General features: G+C 45.4%; 1 protein-coding gene across 1 annotated transcript in view; it reads right to left on the reverse strand.

Moving 5' to 3' along the window:
• sptbn4b (spectrin, beta, non-erythrocytic 4b) overlaps positions 1-20,868 on the reverse strand; it is a 54,152-nt gene extending 33,284 nt beyond the window's left edge. The window contains exons 1-16 of the mRNA XM_088911661.1: positions 20,718-20,868; positions 19,455-19,606; positions 18,995-19,168; positions 16,387-16,478; positions 16,038-16,118; positions 15,315-15,430; positions 14,772-14,884; positions 14,006-14,193; positions 11,999-12,116; positions 11,708-11,866; positions 10,918-11,220; positions 10,408-10,558; positions 7,987-8,857; positions 6,593-6,730; positions 4,089-4,845; positions 844-1,046 (exon numbers count right to left, since the gene is read on the reverse strand). Of these exons, the coding sequence (XP_088767787.1) occupies positions 844-1,046; positions 4,089-4,845; positions 6,593-6,730; positions 7,987-8,857; positions 10,408-10,558; positions 10,918-11,220; positions 11,708-11,866; positions 11,999-12,116; positions 14,006-14,193; positions 14,772-14,884; positions 15,315-15,430; positions 16,038-16,118; positions 16,387-16,478; positions 18,995-19,168; positions 19,455-19,606; positions 20,718-20,868 (3,767 nt within the window). The remainder of the gene's footprint in view (positions 1-843; positions 1,047-4,088; positions 4,846-6,592; positions 6,731-7,986; positions 8,858-10,407; positions 10,559-10,917; positions 11,221-11,707; positions 11,867-11,998; positions 12,117-14,005; positions 14,194-14,771; positions 14,885-15,314; positions 15,431-16,037; positions 16,119-16,386; positions 16,479-18,994; positions 19,169-19,454; positions 19,607-20,717) is intronic.
• Positions 20,869-23,661: the final 2,793 nt, after the last annotated feature.

Raw genomic sequence — 23,661 nt, forward strand, 5'->3', positions numbered from 1 at the left:
GCTGAGGTTCTAGAGGCAGAGATCTAGAACCTAAAATGCAGATGACTGGGGGCCTAGCGACCAGTTGGCCCTGGGAGGCAGCACTAACCCACTGAGCTACCACGGCCAGCTCAAGTCATCCATGTCTGCCAACCCTCAGCTCACCATGGCCTCTCGCTAGCCTCATTATTGGGAGGCTCTTGAGCATCTGTGTCTTTTGTTTCCACCCCAGGGAGAGGTATGACTCTCACTGATGAGCCGTTTTCCGACTCCCTTTAATTGCAGATGCAAAGATTGCCCCCGATTTAGAAAGGGAAGGGAAGAATATGTAGTCAATCACATACAGGGGGAAATCACCCAGAGGAGGGCTTTAAGCTTCAGCGACCTTCCAATCAGTTTCAATTTCACGCGCAAGGCTTAAGCTTGCAGTCCTGTGTCGATCTCAGAGGCACCACGTGGTCTTTTGGATCTGCATTTGGTTTCCTCATTTTTTCTGTAACCTAATTTGAATGGATGCTTATCACAAATGCAGTGTTGACAGTGTTGATAATCCTTTTTATTGGATGTGCATTCAAGGGTACACCTACTGAACATCCTGCTAACAGATGTTTAAATTAAAACCCAGAGTGGATCCACCTGACCATAGCACAGGGCACAGGTGAACCAGATCTTTCCTTAAGATGGGTGTAGTTTTGGTAAAGTGAAAACCTACAGACTCTTCAGGACTGGAGTTGTACAATACTGAAGTAGTTCAAGTCACAATTAAAACCTGACTTCACAGTCTCATTTTAATTTGATGCAAATTGGCAGGAAATTATTTTAGGCATTCCCTCATCACTCTAAGCATCCAGCATGCGCGCTCACCTGTTGGCGATGGTCTCGATCCTCTCGCTGATGCGCTCGGAATAGATGTTGCCCTGGCTGATCAGGCTCTCCCCAGCCTCGATCACGGCTTTAATCCTTTGCAGGTTCAGCTCCATGGTGGTGATGAAATCCTTGTGCTTCTTGATGGCTCCCTCCACCGTCTCCACCGTGGCGGGGAGCTCCACGTGGGCCAGTGCCGACTCCTGCCAAGGGGGGGAGAAGCACTCTGGTGATCAGCCTTGTAAAAACAAAAACACTCGCAGTGATGCTCCTGCCCCCTGCAGGACCCTCCTGCCTGTCTGTGAGGCTCTGATGGCTTGTTTAATTCCTGTAAATCCTTACACTTATGTTGTGCCTTTCTGGACTCTCCACTCAGAGCACTTAACAGGTAATGGGGATCCCCTCCACCACCACCAATGCACACAACCCACCTGGCTGAGGTGATGGCAGCCAGAGTGCACCAGTATGCTCCCCACACACCAGCTCTCAGTGGGGAGGAGAACAGAGTGATGAATCAGTTCATAGACAGGGATTATTAGGAGGAAATTTGTCCAGAACACCTGGGTAACACCCTCTTTTCAAGAAATGCTGTTTGAGTTGTAGGGTGATATAGCTGCTGGAAAAAAATGAAGCCTTAAGTTTAAGTGGTGGTGAATCCAACGTAATTGGAGATGTGCTGTTCTGCGGAGTTGCTGTGGTATCTTTTTCCTGAAACTGTGAAAAGAGCAGCAGGATGTAAAACTGGCGATCGCAGCAGCTCCGCAAATAGTGAATCTCTGCTAATTGGGAAAAACTACTCATCACCAGTTAACCTAGCCATCAGAGCCTCACTGACGCTTCAACCCCATTCATCTGTCATCTCGATCTTATTACTGACTTATCTGTCTGATGCTTTTCTCCAAAGCACCTTCAATTTGTGCTAATTTAGACCTGGGTTTTTTGCTGGAATCCAGGTGAAGTACCACAAGGGTATAACAGGTGTGTCTCACCTGGAATATGAGCCCACAAGCTTCCAGTTACAGTTACAGTATGTCTGAAGAGGCAGGAGAGGTGTGTAACTTAAAAGCAATGAAAGCTACACACATGTAGAACCACATGGGTAAAAACGGCCAGTAGAAATAATACCCAGGCAGCTACTGTATGTGTTTCACAAAGGAGTGCCATACACAACAGCAACACTGACTTGAATATTACAGGCATTCAGATGCCAGTGTGCCAGTGTGCTCAAGCCTTCGTAGGAATCATTAAAAAGAAACAAGTGACATCTCGTGATGTTTACTGTGCTGCCAACACAACTGAAGACACTAAAGGTAAAAACCTATTTTCCTGCAGAAGCAACACAGAGAATGGGCTAATTACCTGGGATTTTGGCTTGCTGAACAATCAAGAAAAAAAGAAAAGCCCCTACAGAGCAGCACCATGGCTTGTGAAGGACAGGGCTTTAAAGACGGTGATGATGAAAGTGAAAACTCCCAACGAATGATACACGGACACTTAGGATTTGCTTGCAGCTAATGCTTTGTTTTTTAGCATTATATCATGGGGAGAAATGTCGCATGTTAGTCCTAAGCTTAAAAAAAATATTTTCTTAGCAGTACTGGAAACAATACAAAGCCAGTCAGCATGCAAGCTGTGCACACATGTAGGTACATCTGAAGGTCTGTCCTCTAACTGTGACCACTACGTTGGGGATTAGAAAACACGCTCGCTCTCGGGCACAAGCGTGCAGGCATAGCAATACACTCCGCCATGGCTGACTGTTCACCCAGCTATTTCAGGCATCAGTGATTGTGTCTGCCTCATCTCCGTTCTGACACACTGTCCCCACCCTCTCCTCTTCCCCAGTCCACGCACACACACATGTGGGGCTAGGAATGTGTGGCAGCCACAGAAAATGGAAATTATGCAAATCTCCCACATGTGTCAGTTGAGCTCACAGTGCTTAGACCTTTCCGGGGGGGGGAGGTGAAACCTCGGAGCTCTATGGGTATGAAGAGATGGCTGCAGGCTCCCTGCTGTATCCTTCACATGGTAATAGGGGCTGACACGATGGGGTTTTTGAAGCAGATGCTGCGATTCTGGTTTCCAATGCAAACAGCCCGCCCTTCAGCATAGCAACAGTGCTGTATTTTTCAACCCAAATATGTTATACAGAAAACAATATACTGTGATAATGGTGTTCTCTTTTCATCATTTAATACACACAGGCGTATATCTATATCTACAGTATATACATATATGGATAGGTACGCTTAGACTTTTTACATGCAATAATATTTATTTGGGTTTTTTATGTGCAAGCATATGCAGGCAGGATTGCATGCATATAAACAGCATGTGTATACTGTTCATGTATTTTTTTTCATGGTATATACAGTACATATGAGAGAAAAATAACATCAGTTTAAAGATTTCATTAAGTAAAGTATAAGAGTGGATTGGCTGGAATTCTAAATGGGGAATTTGTTTGTTGAGTACCATCAAGCATAATTTGGTCAAGGTTTAAAGTTGCACTGGCAGTTTTAAGACACAAGGAAGGCCCGCAAGAAGGTTTTCAGAACATCCGCTGGCTTGATTTTGGCAAGCAAAATGGCATTTTGGTATTGCATTTGGTTTTTTTCCCCACAAATACTGTAAGTCTCAAGTAGTCAAGATTTCACTGTCCACAGTGGCTCCACAGCTTCTAAGGAATTGGCTGTTTCAACTGTGGCGTTCAAGCTGCTGAGTAACAGTGCATCTGCCTGTTTAGCTCACTACACATCAGTGACATCCAGAAGTATCACCCTGCAGCCATTCTCCTGAAAAAATGTATTTTTACTGCATAATTGCAATGCTTTCAAAAGAATGTTAGGAAAAACTATTAAGTAGGACCCTGAACAGTGGGAAGTGCTCATATCCAGTGTCCAGTAATGAAATGCAAACTCAAATTATATTCAAGCAAAAACAAGTCAAATTAATGTTTTTTGACTGAGCTCCTTGTCATATGTCATTTAGCAAATAAAAACTAAACATTATTCAGTTTTAAGGAACTTTGTAAGAATGCACAACTGGAAAAACCAAAAAGAAACATACCGTATCAGCCATCATTATATGGCTTGCACAATAAAGCACATTTTGGGATTATCTGAATGTGTACCTTCTCATGGGAACATAATAGATGGTATCTGTGATCTGGTTTGGTCCTGGCGAAGCTAAACATAGCCAACTGGCAGACCCAGCTCCTAGAAGAGGGCCCTGTTTCTCACCTGGTTGTTCAGGACTGACTCGGCTTGCTTGACGTCACGCAGGAAGAGGTGGAAGATGTGAGACTGGACAAGGACCTCCCTCCGGCTTTCCCACATCTCCAGGAGCTTGTTCCAGCCCACGTCCAGCTTCTGCAGCCACTGCTGCAGGGAGATGTAAGGCACCTGGGCCTCCTCCAGGGCCAGGAACTTGTTGACGGACTGGATGCGGTCGTAATCCTCCTCGTAGCGTCCGATCTCCTCCTTGAGGGTGGCGTGCTGGTTGATGAGAAGCTCGGCCTCCTCCAGGGTGTTGGGCAGGTCTTCGGAAGCCACGGCTGTTTGGGTTTGGACCAGCCAGGTCAGGAAGTTGTCCAAGTCCTGTATGAACTGCTGGAGCCTGCTGGCCACCGTCAGCGAGTCCTCACAGCCCTGCAAGGTCCTCTTCAGCTCCTCCCACTCAACGCTGATTTCCTCAAACTGGACCAGGATCTCCATGGCCTGAGCTGGATGGGTGACTGCCAGCTCCTCCGCCTCCTGCTGCAGCCGGATCAGCTTGGGCTCCAGGACAGCCAGGGCGCCCTCCATTGTGGAGAGCTTCCTCTGCAAGGCCAGCACCCCCCCCAGGTCACTTCCCGTGTACTGGGTGGTCTCAATGGCTTTCCTCTTTTCCTGGATTTGGGATTTGATCTCGTTGCACTCCAGCAGGTAGTTCTGGATGCGGAGAATAGAGTTAAGGTTGTCCTTCTTGTGCTCCACCAGCTCCACGATGCAGTTCCACCTGCAGCAAGGCAAAGACCCACCTCAAGAAGAGTGATCACATTGTTTTTGCAAATCAAGTTAACAGCAGTGATACAGTAAGCAATATGGGAGTAATGTGCACTGCTTCTGGGGATCGTATTAGATGAGTACTGTTCAAAATAAACTTTCTGGTAAACCTCAACAGCAGTAGAATTCAATAGATTAGGGCCCACAGAAACCATGTTTACCTATGTTAATTTTGTCAGTGCCTTGGCACAAAGGAATATTATGTATGTACTGTGCAATACCAATGTGGGAATACTCTCCTTTGAAATGTTAAGTAGCAAAGGGAAAAGGATGAGACAAAATCGTGCCACTTTTTGCAACTGTGGCATGTTTTAAGGATATTCGTGACTTTGTCTTGACTAAGCCCCTTATTGGCTACAGTGTGTCCATGGTAGCAGTGACTTTACAGCACAAAAGGAGTGTGAAATTCCTTGATCCGCTGGACTGATCTTGTCATGTTTCAAACCAGTGACTCTACTCAAGGCAAGGGGAGGTAGAAATCGAAGAAAGGAAGACTTGATTTGTCTTTAATTAGCCCACATGCAGAATGTGAAACCGTGCCAACTTGACTGTCAGATTGGAAGGGGCCCAGAAAGGAGAGAGAGAGATAATCTAAACTTGTTTTTTTTGGCACATTAAGGCTGTCAAAAAAAAGAAAAGCAGAAATGGGAAGGCAAGGGATATGGCTGTGTAGTGGATGTAGCATGTAAATATGGGCATGCATTTTTAGTTTCTGAAAATACTTCTTACAATTGGGACTGTTGCTGGAAGACTCAGTCAATGAATAAAGAGAAGACCACCTCAGAAAACGTCCGAGGAGCTTCACATGGTGAAGCAATACAGTTTCCTTTGTGATGCATGAGTTACATAAAGAATTGAGCAGCACATCTAGGTTGGTGTGTCAGACCATACTGCCACCGAGTCAAAGAGGCCAGGGTCAGGATGGAATTTGACACAAGGGTCTCCAACCCTGGTCCTGGAGTGTCCTAATCCAATAGGATCTATAGGTTATGCTTAATCACCTATACCTGATTATAAATTAACTATTATCTTTCAATTAAGGGAACTGTGGTGCTTGAGGAGCGAAGCATTCAGTTTTTGTGTACTAAATGGTATCTAAATTGCTGAATTTACTATGCTTATCTGATGGCCACTGTATTGTTTCAGGACTTTAGGAAATGGTCCCAAGTTTCCAATCCTGCTCTTGAAGGGCCACACGCCAGCTGGTTTTTATCCTTGTCACTGTAAACGTTTGAGCTACATGAGTAATGCGTACATTTGAGTATATACTGTATATGTACGTGTGCAGTAAGGGATTGGTACTGCCAAAATCTTTGAACACATTAGGTGAACTTGGGTGAGGATTTACAGTACCTTTATGCAGCATTTATGCAATGTAGAAAATCATATATTATGTTCAAGTTTCAGAATGTCTGTATTTTCTAAACACTAAATTCCATCAGAGCTCTGTTTGGCATAATTAGTTTCTTAATTAAGGAGTAACATGCTCTCTTGATCACTGCTCATTGGCCATATACAGTAAAGGTACCTATTAAATGTAAGTGTGGCTCTTAGAGAGCATGAAAATAAGTCGTTTGAAGGGTAAATAATACTAATGACAGGCAACTGCTGTAAAATTACATGGGAGGAAATTAAACATATAAAAGGGTGATGCAAAAACAAATGAACCTTCTGTAATCTGTTCCAGCAGAGCACTGTACCTGCTGTTGAGGTGGTCCTGGCAGCCCCGCACCTCTGCCGAGCTGGGGTGTCCGCTGTCCAGCAGCTGCTGGACAATCTGGTTGACGTCCAGAATGCGGCCCATCAGGCTGTTCATCTCCTGATCCAGACTCTCAAACCTGGGGAGACAACAAGCACAGGAGGCGTGGTGCCGCTGTGGACGGCTGTAGGAGAAGGGGAGTATTCAACAAAACTAACCAGTGAACCACAACAGAACCAGCCACTGACAAGTGTAAATGCGTACATGCTTTATTATTCATTCATTGGCTGCCCAAACTGATTAACTTTGATTAATATAAGATCATAAGTCTCCACTAAGTCCTTCATTCTTACACTAGTGATCAGATACAGCCACACAACAAGGATCATGTAAATATCTGGACCTTGTGAACATTTGAAATGTATTAATTAGGGAGAAAATGTGCACTGATATTCCTGTTTATTTCAACTGATTGTAAAAGCGATGATATCACTTCAATTTTAAAATCACCATGACGTTCAATTAATATCATTAAATTGAACTGGAAAATATAAAAGAATTTTCTTCCTGTCTGCAGACAGTTATTATTTCTGCTTTAAAATAATGGCAGACGCTCTTTTTCGCTCTAGCTTTGTCTCAGTATAAATATTGAATGCTCATTGCATTGTGAAAATATTGCTCTATTGCATTTCTTGCAACACTGTGTGCAGCGTACGTCAGTTAATAGGCATGACCCTCACGTTCGTCTTGCATAGTACTTTATGCAAGTTTTGGGTTTTACAAACTGCAGGCTCTCTTCCAGTTTCTACTGTCGGTATCTGTGAAGATGTATGCTTGTCATTTTAGTTGGAGTTGCATCAGGTAGGCTAGATATCTGGCAAGGCTGTTTTTTGCCACTAGGGGGAGATATACAACCAATAACAACAACCCCTTTTAATTCAATAATAGGGATTCCATATGGCCTATACTATAGTTCATATCACAACAGACAACCCTCTAGGCCAGATGCACAGAACAGCTCTCTGTCACTCCCAGGAATGTCATAAAAATGCAGCAAAAGCAATAATCCTGGACAGGATTACAATTTCTGGGTGGTTCAAGCATGCACCCTGTTGGGACAGAGGCTGGGAAGTGACCTAATCCGAAAAACAGGGGGGGAAAGCCCTCCTGAAATGAGTGTGGAGCTGAGTTAAAGCAATGTTGCCCAGTCCTACTTAGCAGCAGTTCGGAACTAGAAACGGAAAAGAAAAGGGGACTTCATCCACTTCTGCCCAAGCAAAAGACTGGGGTCAAGTTGCAGAGTAATTGCTTTTCTGTTTTCCTTTATCAGTCTTGTGGGTTTTTGGACTGGGACCAAATGATCGCCTCGCCCATCCCCCCCATCTCGTACGGTACCTGTGGGCCACAACCTCCACATCCTCCAGCCTCTCGGGGATCTCCATCTTGTTCAGCCACTGCTCCTTCTCGTCGATCCACACCTCGCAGGCGTTCACCTCGCTGAACATGCGGTAGACGGCCAGGGCGTCCAGGAGCCACTGCTGTCGCAGCACCGAGACCTCGGCCACCTCCGTGTAGAGCTGCTCCACCTCGGCCATGCGGGCCTGCACCTCGTCCAGCTCGCGGTACTGCAGGGTCAGGCTCACCATGTGCTTGCGGAGCGCCACCACCTGCAGCCGGTGCGTCTCGATCTCCTCCCGCACGCCCTTGTGCTTCTTCAGCAGGGACTGGGTCGAGTACTCGTCGTGGCCGAAGTCCTCGCTGGAGACCAGGCGGTAGGTGTCCTGCAGCCAAACCAGCAGGTCATCCGTCTCGGCGTTGAACTGGAAGTAGTTCAGGGCCTCCTGGAGGTTGCTGAGCCGCTGCCTGGCCTGGTCTTCCAGCTTTTTCCACTCCGCTTTTACCTCCATGATCTTCTCCTGGATCCGCCCTGTCCCGAAGCACTTCTGGGTCAGGATCTGCTTGCCCTTCTTCATGGTCTGCTGCAGTAAGGTGCGCCGACCCATCAGCTCCCCAGCCAGGACCTTGTGCTTGTTAAGGAGCCCCAGCACACTGCTCAGGTCCTTGCCATAGGTCTGCGACGCCAGGATGGACAGCTTCTCCCGGATCCAGGCCTCTTCCTCCTCCACCTCCTGGAAGAAAGCCCAGAGCTGCCGCGACTCCTCCAGCTCTGCGCGACGCTTGGCTGCCAGCTGCTTGAGCTCCTCCAGGCAGGTGCTGACGTGGTTGACGCGGTTACAGATCACCTGAGGATCGCAGGGCTGGTAGCCTGCAGAGGTGGGAGATGTTACTTAGCTGCAGCTTCCCTTTGCACTTTTAGTTATAGGGTCAGAGTGACTTTAGAAGTCCTAGTGCATTGGGCAAGCTCTGGTGGGCTGGCTTTTTATTCCATGCACTATGTAGTTTTCTAGTGTCAATGCCAAATTTGCTGGCATTTCAGTCAAAATAAGGGTCAAAAGGCAGCTGTATTTATACTGGTTAAAAATGTGAAAACCTCAAGCTTGTCACTTTGTTGATCTTGTTGATCTACAAAGATTCAGCTCCTCCAATCTGTCCTTGAGAAGGTAGGAAGGCAATAAACTGTTCCAGTACCAGTACAAGTACAGAATTGTTTTAACATAAAGGTGTCATTTGGCCTTAAACACAAAAAAATGTAGGTAGTATGCAAACACTCGTCAGCTTTTTGTGTTCTGTGAGCAATAAGCCTTTTGTGTGGTATACTGTAAATGCAACAAAACATTTCTTAAAACCATTTTGGCATTAGGTTATTATTTTTACCAATCTCCTCTGTCTTGTGAAGTGCAACAAGACTTTTTTGTCTGTAAAAGCAATATCAGTTATACTTGCCATAACAATGGAACCCTAACCTGGTTTGAAACTTTACAAAATGCATCTTTGCTTCCAAATGATGGTATTGTGCGCTATGGGATCTTGCAGGAATGTTCATTAGCGGGTCATTCCGAAAGGCACAAGCCCTGGATATGATGTGTAAGAGGTGACAAATGAGAGGAGACTGTCTGGTTGTTAGTACTTAACTAAAACAAGCATCTCAGCCAGCCGTTTCTTAAAAAAAGCCAGAGTATTGGAACAATTCAGCCAGTGAATTGTTCCATATTCCCACAACACATTGTTCAAGAAGAGCCTCCTGTTCTTAGATTTAAATGCTCTTAAATGTGAGTTTTTAATTTGTGTCCTGTGGTTCATGTTTAATTGTTGAAGAAATCCATGGAGTTTCTTAGTGCCTTTGAGGATTCTGAATACCTGTGTCAGGTTAACTAGAGTCCCTCCTTGCTCAAGACTAAAAAGGTTCAGTTCTTTAGCCTGTCAGTGCAGGGTATTCCCTTAATTAACAAGCCCTGGATTGTGTCAAGTTACTCTTCTCTGAACTAATTCCAGAGCAGCAATCTTTTTTGTAACATGTTGGCAAAAACTGTATACAGTGTTCTATATGAGGTCTTACTAAAGCTTTATACAATTGTAACATAACATCCCATAGAGCAAATTGTACATCGTTGCATCTTGTTTGCCTTTTTAAATTGCTTCCTCGTGTTGTCTGAAAGAGGTAAATAGCAAGAAGACATAAGTCTTTCATTCCCAATTCAAACACCATCAAACGGCTCTGCTGGTAACTTGGTGCTTATTTTACCTGTATTTAGTCTACCTGTATCAATGTAAACTAATCAGATGAATATTTGCTTTTAGAGAAGACTGTTCCATTTGCACAGCCTGGCTTGAACAGAATTTCTCTAGAAACTATTTAACTGTCTTTTTTGGACAAAAACCTGATTGAGACGGGACACTCGCAGGGATGGTTCCTACCTTCAATATTGGCGAACTTGAGGGCGGCCGCATTGAGCGTCTGCACTCTCTCAGCTTGGACAGCGATGTCTGCTTCCTGGAGCCCGTGTTTCTGGAGGAGATCGTCCACCTCCAGCAAGTGCTTGCCGAAATCCTTGGACAGGAGCTGCACCTGGGGGAGAAAGGAAGGAGAAGGATTACCCACTGCCATTCAACAGCGTTCATAGCAAAGACCAGCTCAGCTGTCCAGCTGTGAGCCAGTGTAAATCCCAGCTCCAAATGCTTAATTATTTCTTCTGGATCATTCCTGGAAGAAATCTACACCAATTACTTCTGCTCTATCATTCATCTTTGCAATCTCTAATGCTAGCAAAGTCTACAAAACCCTTTTCAAGTTCACAGAGGGGAACCCAGCTACACATGCTAGATGAAAAGGAGAAATTTCAGCAGCCCTGTGGAAGAGTTGAGGAGTTAAAGGTGTTGAGGTGTTTTAAAGGAATGTGCAAACCCCAGATGTTACCCCTTGCTCACCTGCATGTCTTCCATCCAGTCTATCATGTAGACCATCTCCTGGAAGGTCTTCTGCAGGACGAGGTTCTTCTCCAGCCGCGTCCTGCGCCCGCTCACCAGCTCCTTCAGGAGGCCCCACTGCCGCAGGATGTTGTCCTTGCGGGCCGTGATGCGCCGGATGTCGTAGTAGTTCTCCTCCTCCATCTCGGTCGCCAGCTCCACCACCACGCCGATCCGCTCCTCGTACGACGAGATGTCCGCCTCGATGGCCTCGTGCTTCTTCATGGCCGCCTCCACCGCGGGCAGGTCGTAGCCGAAGTTATCCTAAAATGGGCAGGTGGGAGTCAGAGCCCCTCGGCATGGAGCGAACAGTGAGGGAATGGAAACAAGGCTCCTACTGCATAGCAGTACGAGCTAGGGCCCTTGGAATGTCAGTATGTCTACTGGAACATCTGTACCGTGGAAACTGCCCACTGCTAAACAATGAAATGTGGAATATGTATGAATGGAGACCATGAAAAACAGAGCACCTCAGAGATCTCTGATGTGTGCCCCTTGTGAATCTGTGAAGGCTCAAATACGTAGAGGTACATGTGACTCACACTGTCCAGCAAGAAGCTAATATGTTCCCAATGCTCTTCCTTTTCTGCTACCATATCAAAAGATCCTACCCAATTAAAAATACAAGCACCCCTAAAAAATACCATAGTTCTCCAATTTCTTGTAGCTCCAGCCTGATTCACATGGCCGCTTTACCAGGTTTGGATGTGTCTGTCTTCTCCCTTTCGAGCTTGGGGGTTTGTCGCAGTACCTGCGAGACGAGCCTCTGGTTTTCGTTGAGCCAGGCCTCCCTCATGGTGGTCTTGTGGTCGAACCGCTGGGCGAGGAGCTCCAGCTTCTCCTGGCGAATCAGCTCGGTCCGCAGCGCCACGCCCCTCTCATGCTCCGCCTTCTCCAGCCTCTCCCAAGCCTGATGATCAACAGATATACAGTCATACAGTGGCAACCTTCAGTCGCAAGCAGTTAACATAAAACGTTAGGGCTGAGCTCCAGACAGGGCAATATTTTTTATCCCATGCCCTCAGAGGAAGGCAATACTCACCTTGTTGATGTCAGAGATCAATTTCCCCTCTTTAGGCACATATGGCTTCTGGTTGTTGGCTCTTAGTTTGCTTTGGATTGTGAAGAGGAGGACTTCCAGGTTACCCTTTTCCTGGAATCTATGAAACGCCCAGAGCAAGAAAATTTACCAGGTGTATTTAAAGTCTGTCTGGAATGACTTAAACTTCAAAAATGTATTGAGGTATAATTTTGTTAGATTTATACATCTCTAATTCAAACCAATAACTGCAGCCTGACTGTCAAGAACTTGTACACTTGTATGCGGTAAAAACGGAAACAGATCAGACATCTGTGCTTCATATTTCTGTTCCTGAGTTTTTAAAGTAGTTGTAGTATTTAATTTGACTGACGCGGTTTGCGCCATTGTTAATACGAGGAGAGGAAGCTGAGAAAACAGAAATAATAAAATGTACTTGCGGTTGTGCAACATGGCGGCTTGAGTTAACAGCTGATAGTGAGTGGACATGCACTTGCCCTGCAGCAGCACAAAGCCTGGTTTAAACATGATCCAGATGTTTCAGTTTTCATTTCCATCAATAAGCAGACATTCCCTTTGGTAATTCAGATAGAGAGGGAGTTACTCTGGCCCCATCAGCAAGACTGACAATACTGCTTTATTTAGGAATGTGATTCAATACACCTTTGAATAAGAAATTATTGATCATATTAAGCCAAAATGCTGCATTTCAGCAGCGTAACAGGGTTCAGAATTTGGAAAACACATCCCACTAAACTGCCCATTTTTATTTTGACATCTGGTCAAGGTATTCCAGTCCCAGCTGGTCTGAAATGGCTTTGATCAATGGCTGTTTCATTTATTTACTGTTTTAATTGACCTTAGCGCAGCACCTTCAGTTGTTTTGCTAAGTCCTTAAAATAAAAAAAAATGAGCATTGTCAGCCTAATATCATTAACGTTTTATACACTTTTATGTATAACATGTTGAGCCCATCTGAGATGCATAAATGTTTTGATCACAGCACAGCATGGTTTCAATATACATAGTTTTGAAATCTTTGCAGCCCAATTTTACCTCATTCATGTTCTGTGTCCCTATTAATGGAGTTTTTAATGAAAGTTCGGGAGGAATGAAGGCAGCCGCGCTCATTCGACACAGCTGCTGCAATTCTCACTAATCCTGACGTAAGCAACCGGTCTCCATAAATATCAAACGTCACCCTCTCCTCTTCCTCGTTCGTTTTCTGCATCCCTCCTCCACCCCCTCGCCACCTTTGCAGCTACCCAATTGGTCGCATGGGGGTCCTATCCTCCCCGTCCAACGGCCGGGAGGTTGGCCCTCAGCCAAGCGGGTTACGCCAAATCTCCACATCACAAAAAACGATTCTAATTTCTCCCAAGCTTTCGGCTGCTGTCATTCCTCGTGAATTAATGAAAGCAGAACAGTGAGCATACAACTATTAAAATCAAAGGCTTCTATTTACCCTAAGAGGACATGCCTCCTTCTTCACATCTGTCCGTCCATGAGGAGTGTGATAAAATTATAAGCATGATGGAAATACAAATACCTAACTACTTGTATTTTTTATTTGCTTGAAATCACAAAGCCCATTTCTGACAGTCAAATTGTACTTTGAAGTAGAAGATGGGTTTTCGTGCACCCAATTATCAACAACTAAGACAGGGGTCTGTGTGTCACTCTGTGTGTTACTCTATGTTATCAAGTCACATTGTGCACATCGGCATTGCTTTCACCACACAACCAAAAATGAAATACAACTTTTATAATGTTTGTATTCTATAGCACGGATTGACAGATGTGGTCATAAAGGATGATAACATGAGGTTGTCCCATAAACCCACCAGACTCCTCAGGGAAGCAACTATTGCATCCAATGCTGAATATAACCCAGGGGAAAAGGAGAAATGTGCTGATGATTTAATCAACTGGGTTTCTTTTCATTGCCAACAACACACAAGCACTCTCTCCTCCAGGGGCCATCCTTGCAGCCCCTTTCCATCATCTTACTTGTTGGGCTTCTCAATGGTGCAGTAGGTGGTGAAGGCCTGCAGCTGTTGCTGGACTCCAGCGAGGGAGTTGGCAAACTTCTGGTTGCTAATGATCCCAATGGTCTTCTCGATCCACTCCAGCAGCTCCGAGGCTAGGTCTTCGTAGCGCTCGATAATCTTCTCCGCCTCGATCGCATTGTCCAGAACCTGGCCACATCGCATCAACAGCGTCAGGTTAAGAGTCACTTGCCTTGACTTGCTGGCTCTTTAAATCTAAAAAGAGGCATTTCACAACTAGCATGTAGAATATTCTGGCAGCACGCTGAAACGAAGCTGTGAAAAAGCTTGCTGACATGAAAAGTATTAACCAAAGAGGATTAGACTTCAGCCCATTTTGTTCAACTACATACTTGAATGTAGTAACTCTTCAGCCTGGTGCTTGTTGCCAGTTTCCACAGTGTTAAGAGGAATGGGTGGTGTGACTATGTCCTAGATGGGTCAATAGTCCTCTCCAAGGGTATCCCAACTGGGGGAGCTGGAGAAACTCAAGGGTACCACAGCAGTATCTGCAGCTGGGGCTAAAACCCATGGCCTTCCAATTAGGAGCCCATGGCCCTATCTGCCGTACTATGTTGTCTACCTTTACACCATGCTGACCAAAAAGACAAATGCAAAAGAAAAACATTTAAGAAGGCTGGGAATAATGTTGAGGGAAAATGTCTCCAGGCCTCCGGTGAAAATCTCTTATTTCTAAAATCCTCTTTAAGAATCCTGCATCACCCTACCTTTCCAATTCTCTTTCCTTCCACAGCCAGCGCTTTCATTTTGGAGAAGTAGTGGTAAAAGGACACCACATAGGTGATGATAGACTTCTCATCAGGATTCTCTGTGTTCACGTCTACAGAATGCAGAAGGAAAAGTACTGGTCATATTCACAAGGCTTCGATATTACATAAGACATAATTGACCAGCCATGATGTTCAGGTCGATTGTCCATTTTTAAGAAAAGACTACATGAGATTCTCAGCTCTATATGCAACCAGCAACCCACTGAAAAAAAGGACCAAATGACCTACTCATCTGTGACCCTTCTTGCATTGACATGTTCTTAGGAACATGCAGATGAATCTTAAGTAGCTGTAAAAATCTCACTTAACAATAATATGGAAACAAAATGCAAGCATTATTGACACCATATACTTTGGGTGACCATAACTCTTCAATTCAAGAGAGAGCTCAGCCTGTTAAATTGTATTATACAGTATCTCCACATTAGATACAGGAGGGAGGGTTGCCCATCTTGCAGTGATATAGAGACAAGACCTCACCTTCAGGGTCCAGCAATTTTGTAAGTCCTAGGTTCTGTTCTGCAATGTTGAAGGCTTGCTGTAGATTGTACGTGGCATTCGATTTGGTCAGCTTATTAAATTCAATCAGGTCTGCCCTGCAAATCATCAGCACACACAGTCTGAGAGTGAGAAAACAGTGGTGGGACATAATGTACCTGGTGAAGACAGCTACATCAGTATTCAAAATCCTGACAGGCATGGTCAAATTCAACCCAGCAGACTTCTTCAGAATGAACAGTGCAACATGAACCACAGGACACAAGTGGAAACTAATGGGAAGAGCATTTAATACTTAGAACAGGAGGCACTTTTTTATAGAGGGTGGTGAGCGTCTAGAACAAGCTGCCCAGACATGTTAATGAAGCCTATACCTTGTCTTCTTCCAAGAGGTGATTAAACAAGACCCCTGGATCAATTAGCTACTGAAAACCAAGCATTCCAGATTTGAACTTCATATTCTGAGTTCTTTCTTTTCTACCTCATCTGTCTTGGCTGAAGAGTACAGAGCTCTGCAATGCTTCTATTTCATTACAGGTGTACTCTATCAAAAGCCCTTTTACATTTTGAATTCCCTGTACTTTGTCTACATCATTTTCTTGCACAACATATAATACAACGCTTTATTGATAATCTTACCCATTTGTATGTTTTCTTGGAGAAAGCCTAGATGATAATAGGAAAAGCTCCCGAGTCCTGAGTTACCTGTGTTTGTGGATCAGTGCGTTGAAAGCCAAACCATCTCTCCAGCAGGTAGTGAAGTTTTGAATGTTCACTTCTGGGTACCTGTAGGGTGTCAGACAGTAATGCCATCAGCAGCTTTATTTTCATCTATCAGAGCCGGAGAGGGAAAACATTAAATGTTCACACGTGCTACTGGACAGTATGCAACAAAGAAGAGCTGGTAAAAAACAGAGGAATGCATGGAGAGCTGATGGCAAGGAAGGTGCTTTTAAAACATTTGAGGTTGTCCCTCTCATCCTGACATAGTATCTCGCAGGTCTCTTACATGAATATTGTCATCATGACTCAGATAACTCCAGCAACCACTTACCCTGCAGTTTTCATCTGGCACCACAGCAGGAGAGCATCTTTGGCTGAGCGTGTCTCTCGATTGTCCTCAGTCTCAATCTTTATGACTTGGATCTGATTAAGGAAGGGAAATACACGATGAAGGTGTCACGATCGTAAACCCCTCCTCTTAAGGACGCTCCAGCCCTTCCTTGTTCAGTACTCATGCCCTGCACCTGCCTCTGGTTCCTCCGCCACACCTCCCCCGAACACCAGCGCACTATGGACACGCCCCTTGTTTTCATTCCTGATCCCTGCATGCCTTTTTCCCCGTGTTTTCCTCACTCTACCATGGATTGTGTCGTCTGCATAGGGTCCAGAAAGAACGCTTTCGTGACAGAAGGTAGAGGGAGGTAAGGAGTCTTTGCTGTAGATCCAAGGTGGGAAGATTTCCTTTGCCAGACCAGACGAAACAGGATTGAAATCAGGGGCTGCGTGATTCCACAGAAAATCAGATAGGAGCAGAGTGAGGAACGGGGCAAAACCTTATTTCTGTTTCTTACTGTTCTGTTTCACGTTTTTTTTTATTTCTGCAACTTTTATTGTAAGCGCAAGGCTGGATTCACTCCAGCATTATCTGTCATGTATTTACTCTTAATCTGCACACATGCTCTGATGGGCAAATTTGATCCCAGCTAATGAAGCCAAGTGACATAAACAGGCATTCCTCAACCTCAGCAATGACAGCGCTTCTCTCGATCTCTGAATTTGGAAATAAATGCAAGTAATTGACGGCATTCTGAAGACTCGTGGTGCCCAGCTCCTCTCCTCACAAGCAGCTCTTCAGATCTGTGCAATAAATGGGCTCTACAATGGCCCTCCAGCTCTGCAATCTGATGGACAGTGGCACCAGGTTCCCTTTCTGACAGGTGTCTGGTTTCAGTGCAGTGCAACGACAGATCAGCGAATAAAACCAATGGGAATATTTATTAGCAGCTGCAGCAGTAACTGCTCACAACTGTAACAGCAGTAGCAGGAAGAGTGGAAAGACAAAACCCTTCAGCTCTGATGTTCAATGTTAATCATCATCAATAATGTTACCGCTAGCAGCCCAGGAGAGCAGGCTTAGAGCTCACAGGCTCTGACGTTTGCCTGTAATATTGCAGATTCCTTTGCTTTTTTTGCCTTCACAGGAAAGGATCTGGACTATCCTGAATGCTGCATCTACTCCGGAAGTCTTTCCAGGAACAACTACCCCCCCACACACACACCATATCATGTTTCCAGCTCACCTGACTGTCTTTTTCACATGCTTTCCCTTTCACCCAAAACCCCTCCCAACACACACACTTCCGACGCAGATACTGCAGCACTGAGTCCCTGTACTGCTGACAGGGCAGAGGTCTGGCACCAGCTCGAGACAGGAGAAGAAAAAAAAAGGACAATAGTAAAGGCCTACACTCCCAGAGTTCCACCCGTTTGCAGCGACCTGCTCCTTCTCTTTCACCACATGAAAAATTCAAGAGCCTGTCGGCTGCCTGGCTGCGGTGTGCAGAATGGGCAAGAGCTATATTGCCCAGGCTATCCCCACAACAGTTCAGCAGTGAGGAACGCTGAAAGGCAAGAGGGCTTGGGGATTGTAATTTTTGTAACAGAATCCTAAAAATCTACTAAGGCCACCTCTATTAACATGGAAATTCAAGTTGCTGACTCCTCCAGTTATGCGGCTGTGTATGATCTTGGGGTCTCTCCTTTACCGAGTCTACCCGGTCCTGTTCAGTGCTGCACAGATTAAATACATTTGGCATAAACAGCATTTTAACACCATCATTAGAGCAGAACAGAAGGAAGCAGAGTGTGGAAGGCCATCTGTGTTGGGTGTTTGCTTCACCAGACTTCAGAAACTTCCCAGTGAAGATTTGCTTCAAGAATGCACTTTGGAAGACCTTTGTGACTGAATGAATGTTCAGCATCTTCTGTTGGAGTCCTGGGTTTAATTAGCTCGCAGGATCCATCTTCCAGGAGAAAGCAGCCACCCAACAGCCATGTGCTCACCTCATCCCCATAGTGTCCTGCCTTCCACTAGTCATTTAATTGACTTTCAAATACTTAACTGGCCTTACCACTGAAGATAATTTCAACAATTAAAGGGGAACTGCAACACTACTTTTCTATTTCGAAGTTAGAAAGAATCTGCATTGATGAGGGCATTTTAAACCACAATGAAAGTAAAATGTACACAGTAACCTGTAAAACTTCCAGGTATTCACAGTGCTATATTGATGTCATTGTCTGCAATTCAGAATGAGGCAACAGAACTTCCGGTGACATTAAGCGGCCATATTACACTGAAGACAAGCAGGCTTGTGAATATATCTCTTTTACGACTTCAAGACGGTTTTTGCCTATAAATGGAACTTACTTGTTCATTCATTCAACATGGTGATTTACAGTACTTTCACAAAGTTCACCATTTTGTAAAATGCCTGAAATTTTTCTATTCCGTCAAAGAATTTATTTCCTTACCGAGATTTAATAACCTGTTTGAGAAATCGGGACTGCAGTTCCCCTTTAAGTACACACTCTGATTTGCAATGGTCTGGAAACACCTCCGTCTCCTCCCCCCTTGTCATAAGTGGCCAGAGCCGCACCTGGAAGCGGAGGATGATGGTCCAGATGAGGCCCAGGGTGAGGCGGTGGTTGCCGTCGACGATGTCGTGGGAGCCCACGTTCTCCAGGTGCACCCTCTGCTCCTTGAGGAACTGCAGGGCCTTGTCCACGTTCTCCAGGCAGTGGATCCGCATGCGTCCTCGCGTGGGCCGGGGCTGAGGGACAGAGAGCGAGACAGAGGGGCAGAGCGCTGGGCTGAAACAGTATTGCCAACAGAGGAGTTTGAGAAACCGCTTATTTGTCAGAGTATAAAAACAGCCACACGGGGCCTACGGTTTTTAAAGATCAGCACAATTTACATTATTCCTCTTCAAATTTATTGAAAGAAGTCACCTTCAGCATTGTCTCAAAGTGTAAAGCTCTTTTTTAAGGGGGCAAAAAGATCTACCAGTCTAAAGTCTACCAGTCCTGGGCTATGGATGTTAAGAAGTTGGAACAAACCAGGGGCTCTCCTGATAGCACCTCCAGGAGTCTGGTGAGCATGTACCCATCCCGCAGGTCATTGTAGAGGTCTGCAATTCGGCAGGACACCCGCGCCAAGTGAGAGTTCACCCATTTGGTGAAAGTCTTTTTCTGGACTGCGTCACGCTCATCTTAACAAACAAAAAAAAGACAGAAGGGAAGGAGATGAAGACTTTGACCCACCATTTTTGGTGAGGCAGACCACAATGCAACCTGCTGACCTACCGGCTCCTACTGGCTCCAGTCTTCACAACAACCTCATTTTTTTTTCTGAACTATATTTCACTGCTCCAGTGTTAGGGAATGACCTTCCTCACGCTCTAAGAGAGACACATTCTTTGACAAATCCTAACTTAAAACTGCAAAAGAACAGGTAAAGGTTTATTCCGCGCTGAAAGGAAAAGAAGAGGCAAATGTTGTTACGGCCCAGGCGTCCTGATCAAGACGTGGGCGGAGACTACGATAATCACCTAACCTACCGCTTCGCTCTTCTGCCGACACACCCTCTCCTCCCAATGTACTTCATCACCACTTACCTGTTCTTCCACGCTCAGTATTGTGTTTACCTTTCGAGCTCCACATATCCCTGGCCTTTCATCCGGAGTGTCTCCTCGGTTTCGTGTTTTGGACTTGGCTTCTCGGATCACGGTTTTGTTTGGCTTTAGGATTCTGTCTCGGTTAAAGGACTTCTGGTTTCTGGCTTTGCCTACCTCTTTGGATAACGAATCTACTAAGTAAGTAACTCTCTGGTTACCTCCCCACCTCCTGAACCCGCGTAGAACCCTACCTTTCCTCGGTTTAGCAAGACTCCCCGTTACAACCGTTTTGGCTGTGGAACCTTCATCAGGTGTGGCAGCTGTGCTTCTTCACACCTGAAGAAGACTCCACAGCTGAAACGTTGTGCCTCTTTTCTTTTCCTTTCAGCAAAACCTTTACCTGTTCCTATGCAGCCTAAATATGCTGAAACAGCTCCCTACTCAAACTCAAAACTTTCCTTTTTACCAAGATTTATGTCTGTTTGCTCTACAGCAGTATAAACCTGTGTGCTCTTGTTTATTTTTTCTTTTTATTGTACTTTTTTTGTATTTTTCTCTATCACTATTTCTGCAGAACATGTATACCATCCTTAGGTTTAGAAAGGCACTTTATACATAAATCTTGTTTCTAATCCTGATCCTGATCCTGATGTCACATCAGGCGCGGTTCCGGCCTCTTCCTGCGGAAGTCAGCGGACACGCCCACCTGCCAGGGCTTTGATCCGCGAGCACTCGAACAGCTTGGCGGTGGTGCTCTCCGCGTCCCACGCCTGCTCCGTGCTGGGGGCGGGCCGGTTGTTGTTGTTGAGCTGCCGCTGGGCCTCCGCGTTATCCAGGTCTGTGGAGGCACTGGCCATGATGCCTGTGCCCACTCGCCCTGTGGAGGGAGGCAGAGAGGCGCTCTTAGTCCCCGAAACCAGATCGCTCAAACCGATCAATCGTGGCTTTCTCCCAAAACAGCGACTGGACGAAAATCATTAACCCTACACAGCAAGATCATGTTTTAACACAGGGGTCAACGGGCCTGCTCCTGGAGAGCCCCAATCCTTCTACAGTAGGTCACCCCTAAGTCACCTCTTACTTAAATAATAATAATAATAATAATTGCTTACATTTATATAGCACTTTTCTGGATACTCCACTCAAAGTCTAAAGCAAAGTGCTTTACCTCCACCACCACCAATGTGCAAAATCCACCCGGATGATGCGACAGCAGCCTTAAAGTTTAGGACCACTTGTTTAAGCGACTGAGCAGTTCAGCACGTTGTGTATCAATGGGAGGAACGTTGGTGTTGGAGGGCTGAAGTCTTTTCTCCCATTTTGTTCCAGATGATCTCTAAATGACTTCATTGAACGCACCGCCTGTTTCAATGATCATAGTTAAATGGTTCCAGGCTTTTAGAAATGGATCGGTTGAAGGCTGCCCTATTAAACCTGCTGGAATGGGGTTCTCCAGGATCGGGGCTGGAGACCCCTGTTCTACTGAAAGCAAATCCCACAGTCAAATCCACCTCGTATTACAAAACTATAGGTTTAAAATCCACAACATGAGAAAAGTACAGTTTTATGTTATGTAAATGTTTCCAATTTTTGTTCTTAGGAAGATTACAAGATTCTCTCATCAAAGCTGTGTTTTCAAACCAGTGCCATGACCAAAAGGAAGATCACAAGGATCATATGTTCAGGATCAAATACTCACATTTCCATCTGTGAATCATGTCGATCGTTTCAGCGATCGAATATACTGTAAAAGTTCTTACCACAGAGCTACATTTAATGCACTGTCCTGCACACACACGGCGTATTGGTTCAAAAAAGATTAACGATTTTTTTCTCCACAGCCTTTTGCTGTCTTTAAAAATAGATGAGCAGAGAAATCAAACGCCAGGGCTCAGCGAAAAGGCTGAGTTGGCGAAACAGCGATACGCGTTTCACCACACGGCAGACCATCCGTACAGCGGAAAGGAGGTGTGAAAATGCCAAAACAACCCCACAGGTACCAAGACACCAACAGCTTGGTGAAACGCTCCTGGTTTCGAGAAGCGCCCTGGGATTTTTAATGACCACAGAGAGTCAGGACCTCAGTCTTACGTCTCATCCAAAGGACGGCACCTGTTTACAGTACAGTGTCCCCGTCACTATACTGGGGCATTAGGACCCACACAGACTGCAGGGTGAGCGCCCCCTGCTGGCCCCACTAACACCTCTTCCAGCAGCAACCTCAGCTTTCCCAGGAGTCTCCCATCCAGGTACTGGCCAGGCTCACACCTGCTGCGTTTAGTGGGCTGCCAGCTGTGAGTGGCAGGGTGATATCGGATTTAGATTTAATTTGGCATTTATATATTTTCACACACTGTATGTATTTATTTGTGCACTTTTACAAATAAGCAAAATCTTGAAAGACACTGCAAAGAGTCCATTGGGCCTAAAAAGCACAGTATTGCAGCAGCAAATTTAGGACTAAAAACAGGAGGCGCCTCTTTGCACAAAGGAGAGTGGATGTCTGTCTGCCCTCTCATGTTGTTAAATGTGATGCCCTGGGAATCTTCTGGAACTGCCTGGATGAGATCCTCACGGATCAATACACTTCTAACGACCAAACAAGCCAGATGCGTTGAATCATCACACTGTAGAAACCTTTCGTCCTTCCTCAAAATAAATTATCATAGTGAGGTGAATTATTCTCATTGCTATTGTGATGAATAATATATGTGTTTGTTTTAATTTAAGTTCCCAAATCACCTCTTTTTACTTTTTCCCCAGTTATGTTCCTTGTCTTAATACCCAGCACGTCATCTGCAGTAAATACTGCAGAATTCAGCTTTCAGCTATGACCTTCATCACAAACCACAAACACCCCCACCACACACACACAGCCTCCTCTCCATATCTTCTCGGACAGATTTTCTGAAGGTTGGGGGTGAGGGGCAATCCTGCTGTTACTTTTTTTTCTCTCCTCTAAAAAAAAAATAGACCATTTGTGAAGTACTGAAGGAGCGCGCTGAGCCGTGAAGCTGACGTTTCACAGTTCAGTGGCTGGGCTGCGGTTTTTTTTCTTTTTGCCTTCGTTCCCCCAGAAGCTGCTGCCGGCGGAGGCTAATGGACCCAGGGGCGTCAGTAAGGGCGCGGCGAGGACGCGAATGATCGCCGCTCTGAAACGTTTTTACCGGTAGCCCCGCTTCCGAAGAAACGCTACGGACCGCGCCGCTTGGCCGCGGTACCTGCGAGGGGAAACGGGTTACGGATCCGACCCGGACCCAGGCTTGTCTCGTACCCTTGAAAATGGGGACCAGCAGACACCCTGCGTTTTTTTTACTGCACACCGCTAAGAGCTGCGGCCGTGAAAATGCCTCAGGACGCCACTGTCGGCAAAGACCAAAATCTCTTTTAGGAAGGGCTTTGAAGTCCATTCACGGCTGCTCTGAGAGAATTTAAAAATGCAGCGCTTCACTGTGAAAATAAGAGCAAAACGAACTGTTTTGTGGTTAGGCCTGAATCAAGAACTCTTTTTACCGGATTCAGGCCTGAAATGTCTTCACAGATTTGTACAGACACAGTGTACTATTTACATGTGTGGTAAATGTCCCGTTAATGCTTAGTCAGTCTTTTTGATAGCAAATTAGAATGTTGCATGCAGAGAAGCTTGTTTC

This window comes from Atractosteus spatula, chromosome 3 (genome assembly GCF_055471065.1).
Source record: "Atractosteus spatula isolate fAtrSpa1 chromosome 3, fAtrSpa1.hap1, whole genome shotgun sequence".
Taxonomy (NCBI): Eukaryota; Metazoa; Chordata; class Actinopteri; order Semionotiformes; family Lepisosteidae; genus Atractosteus; species Atractosteus spatula.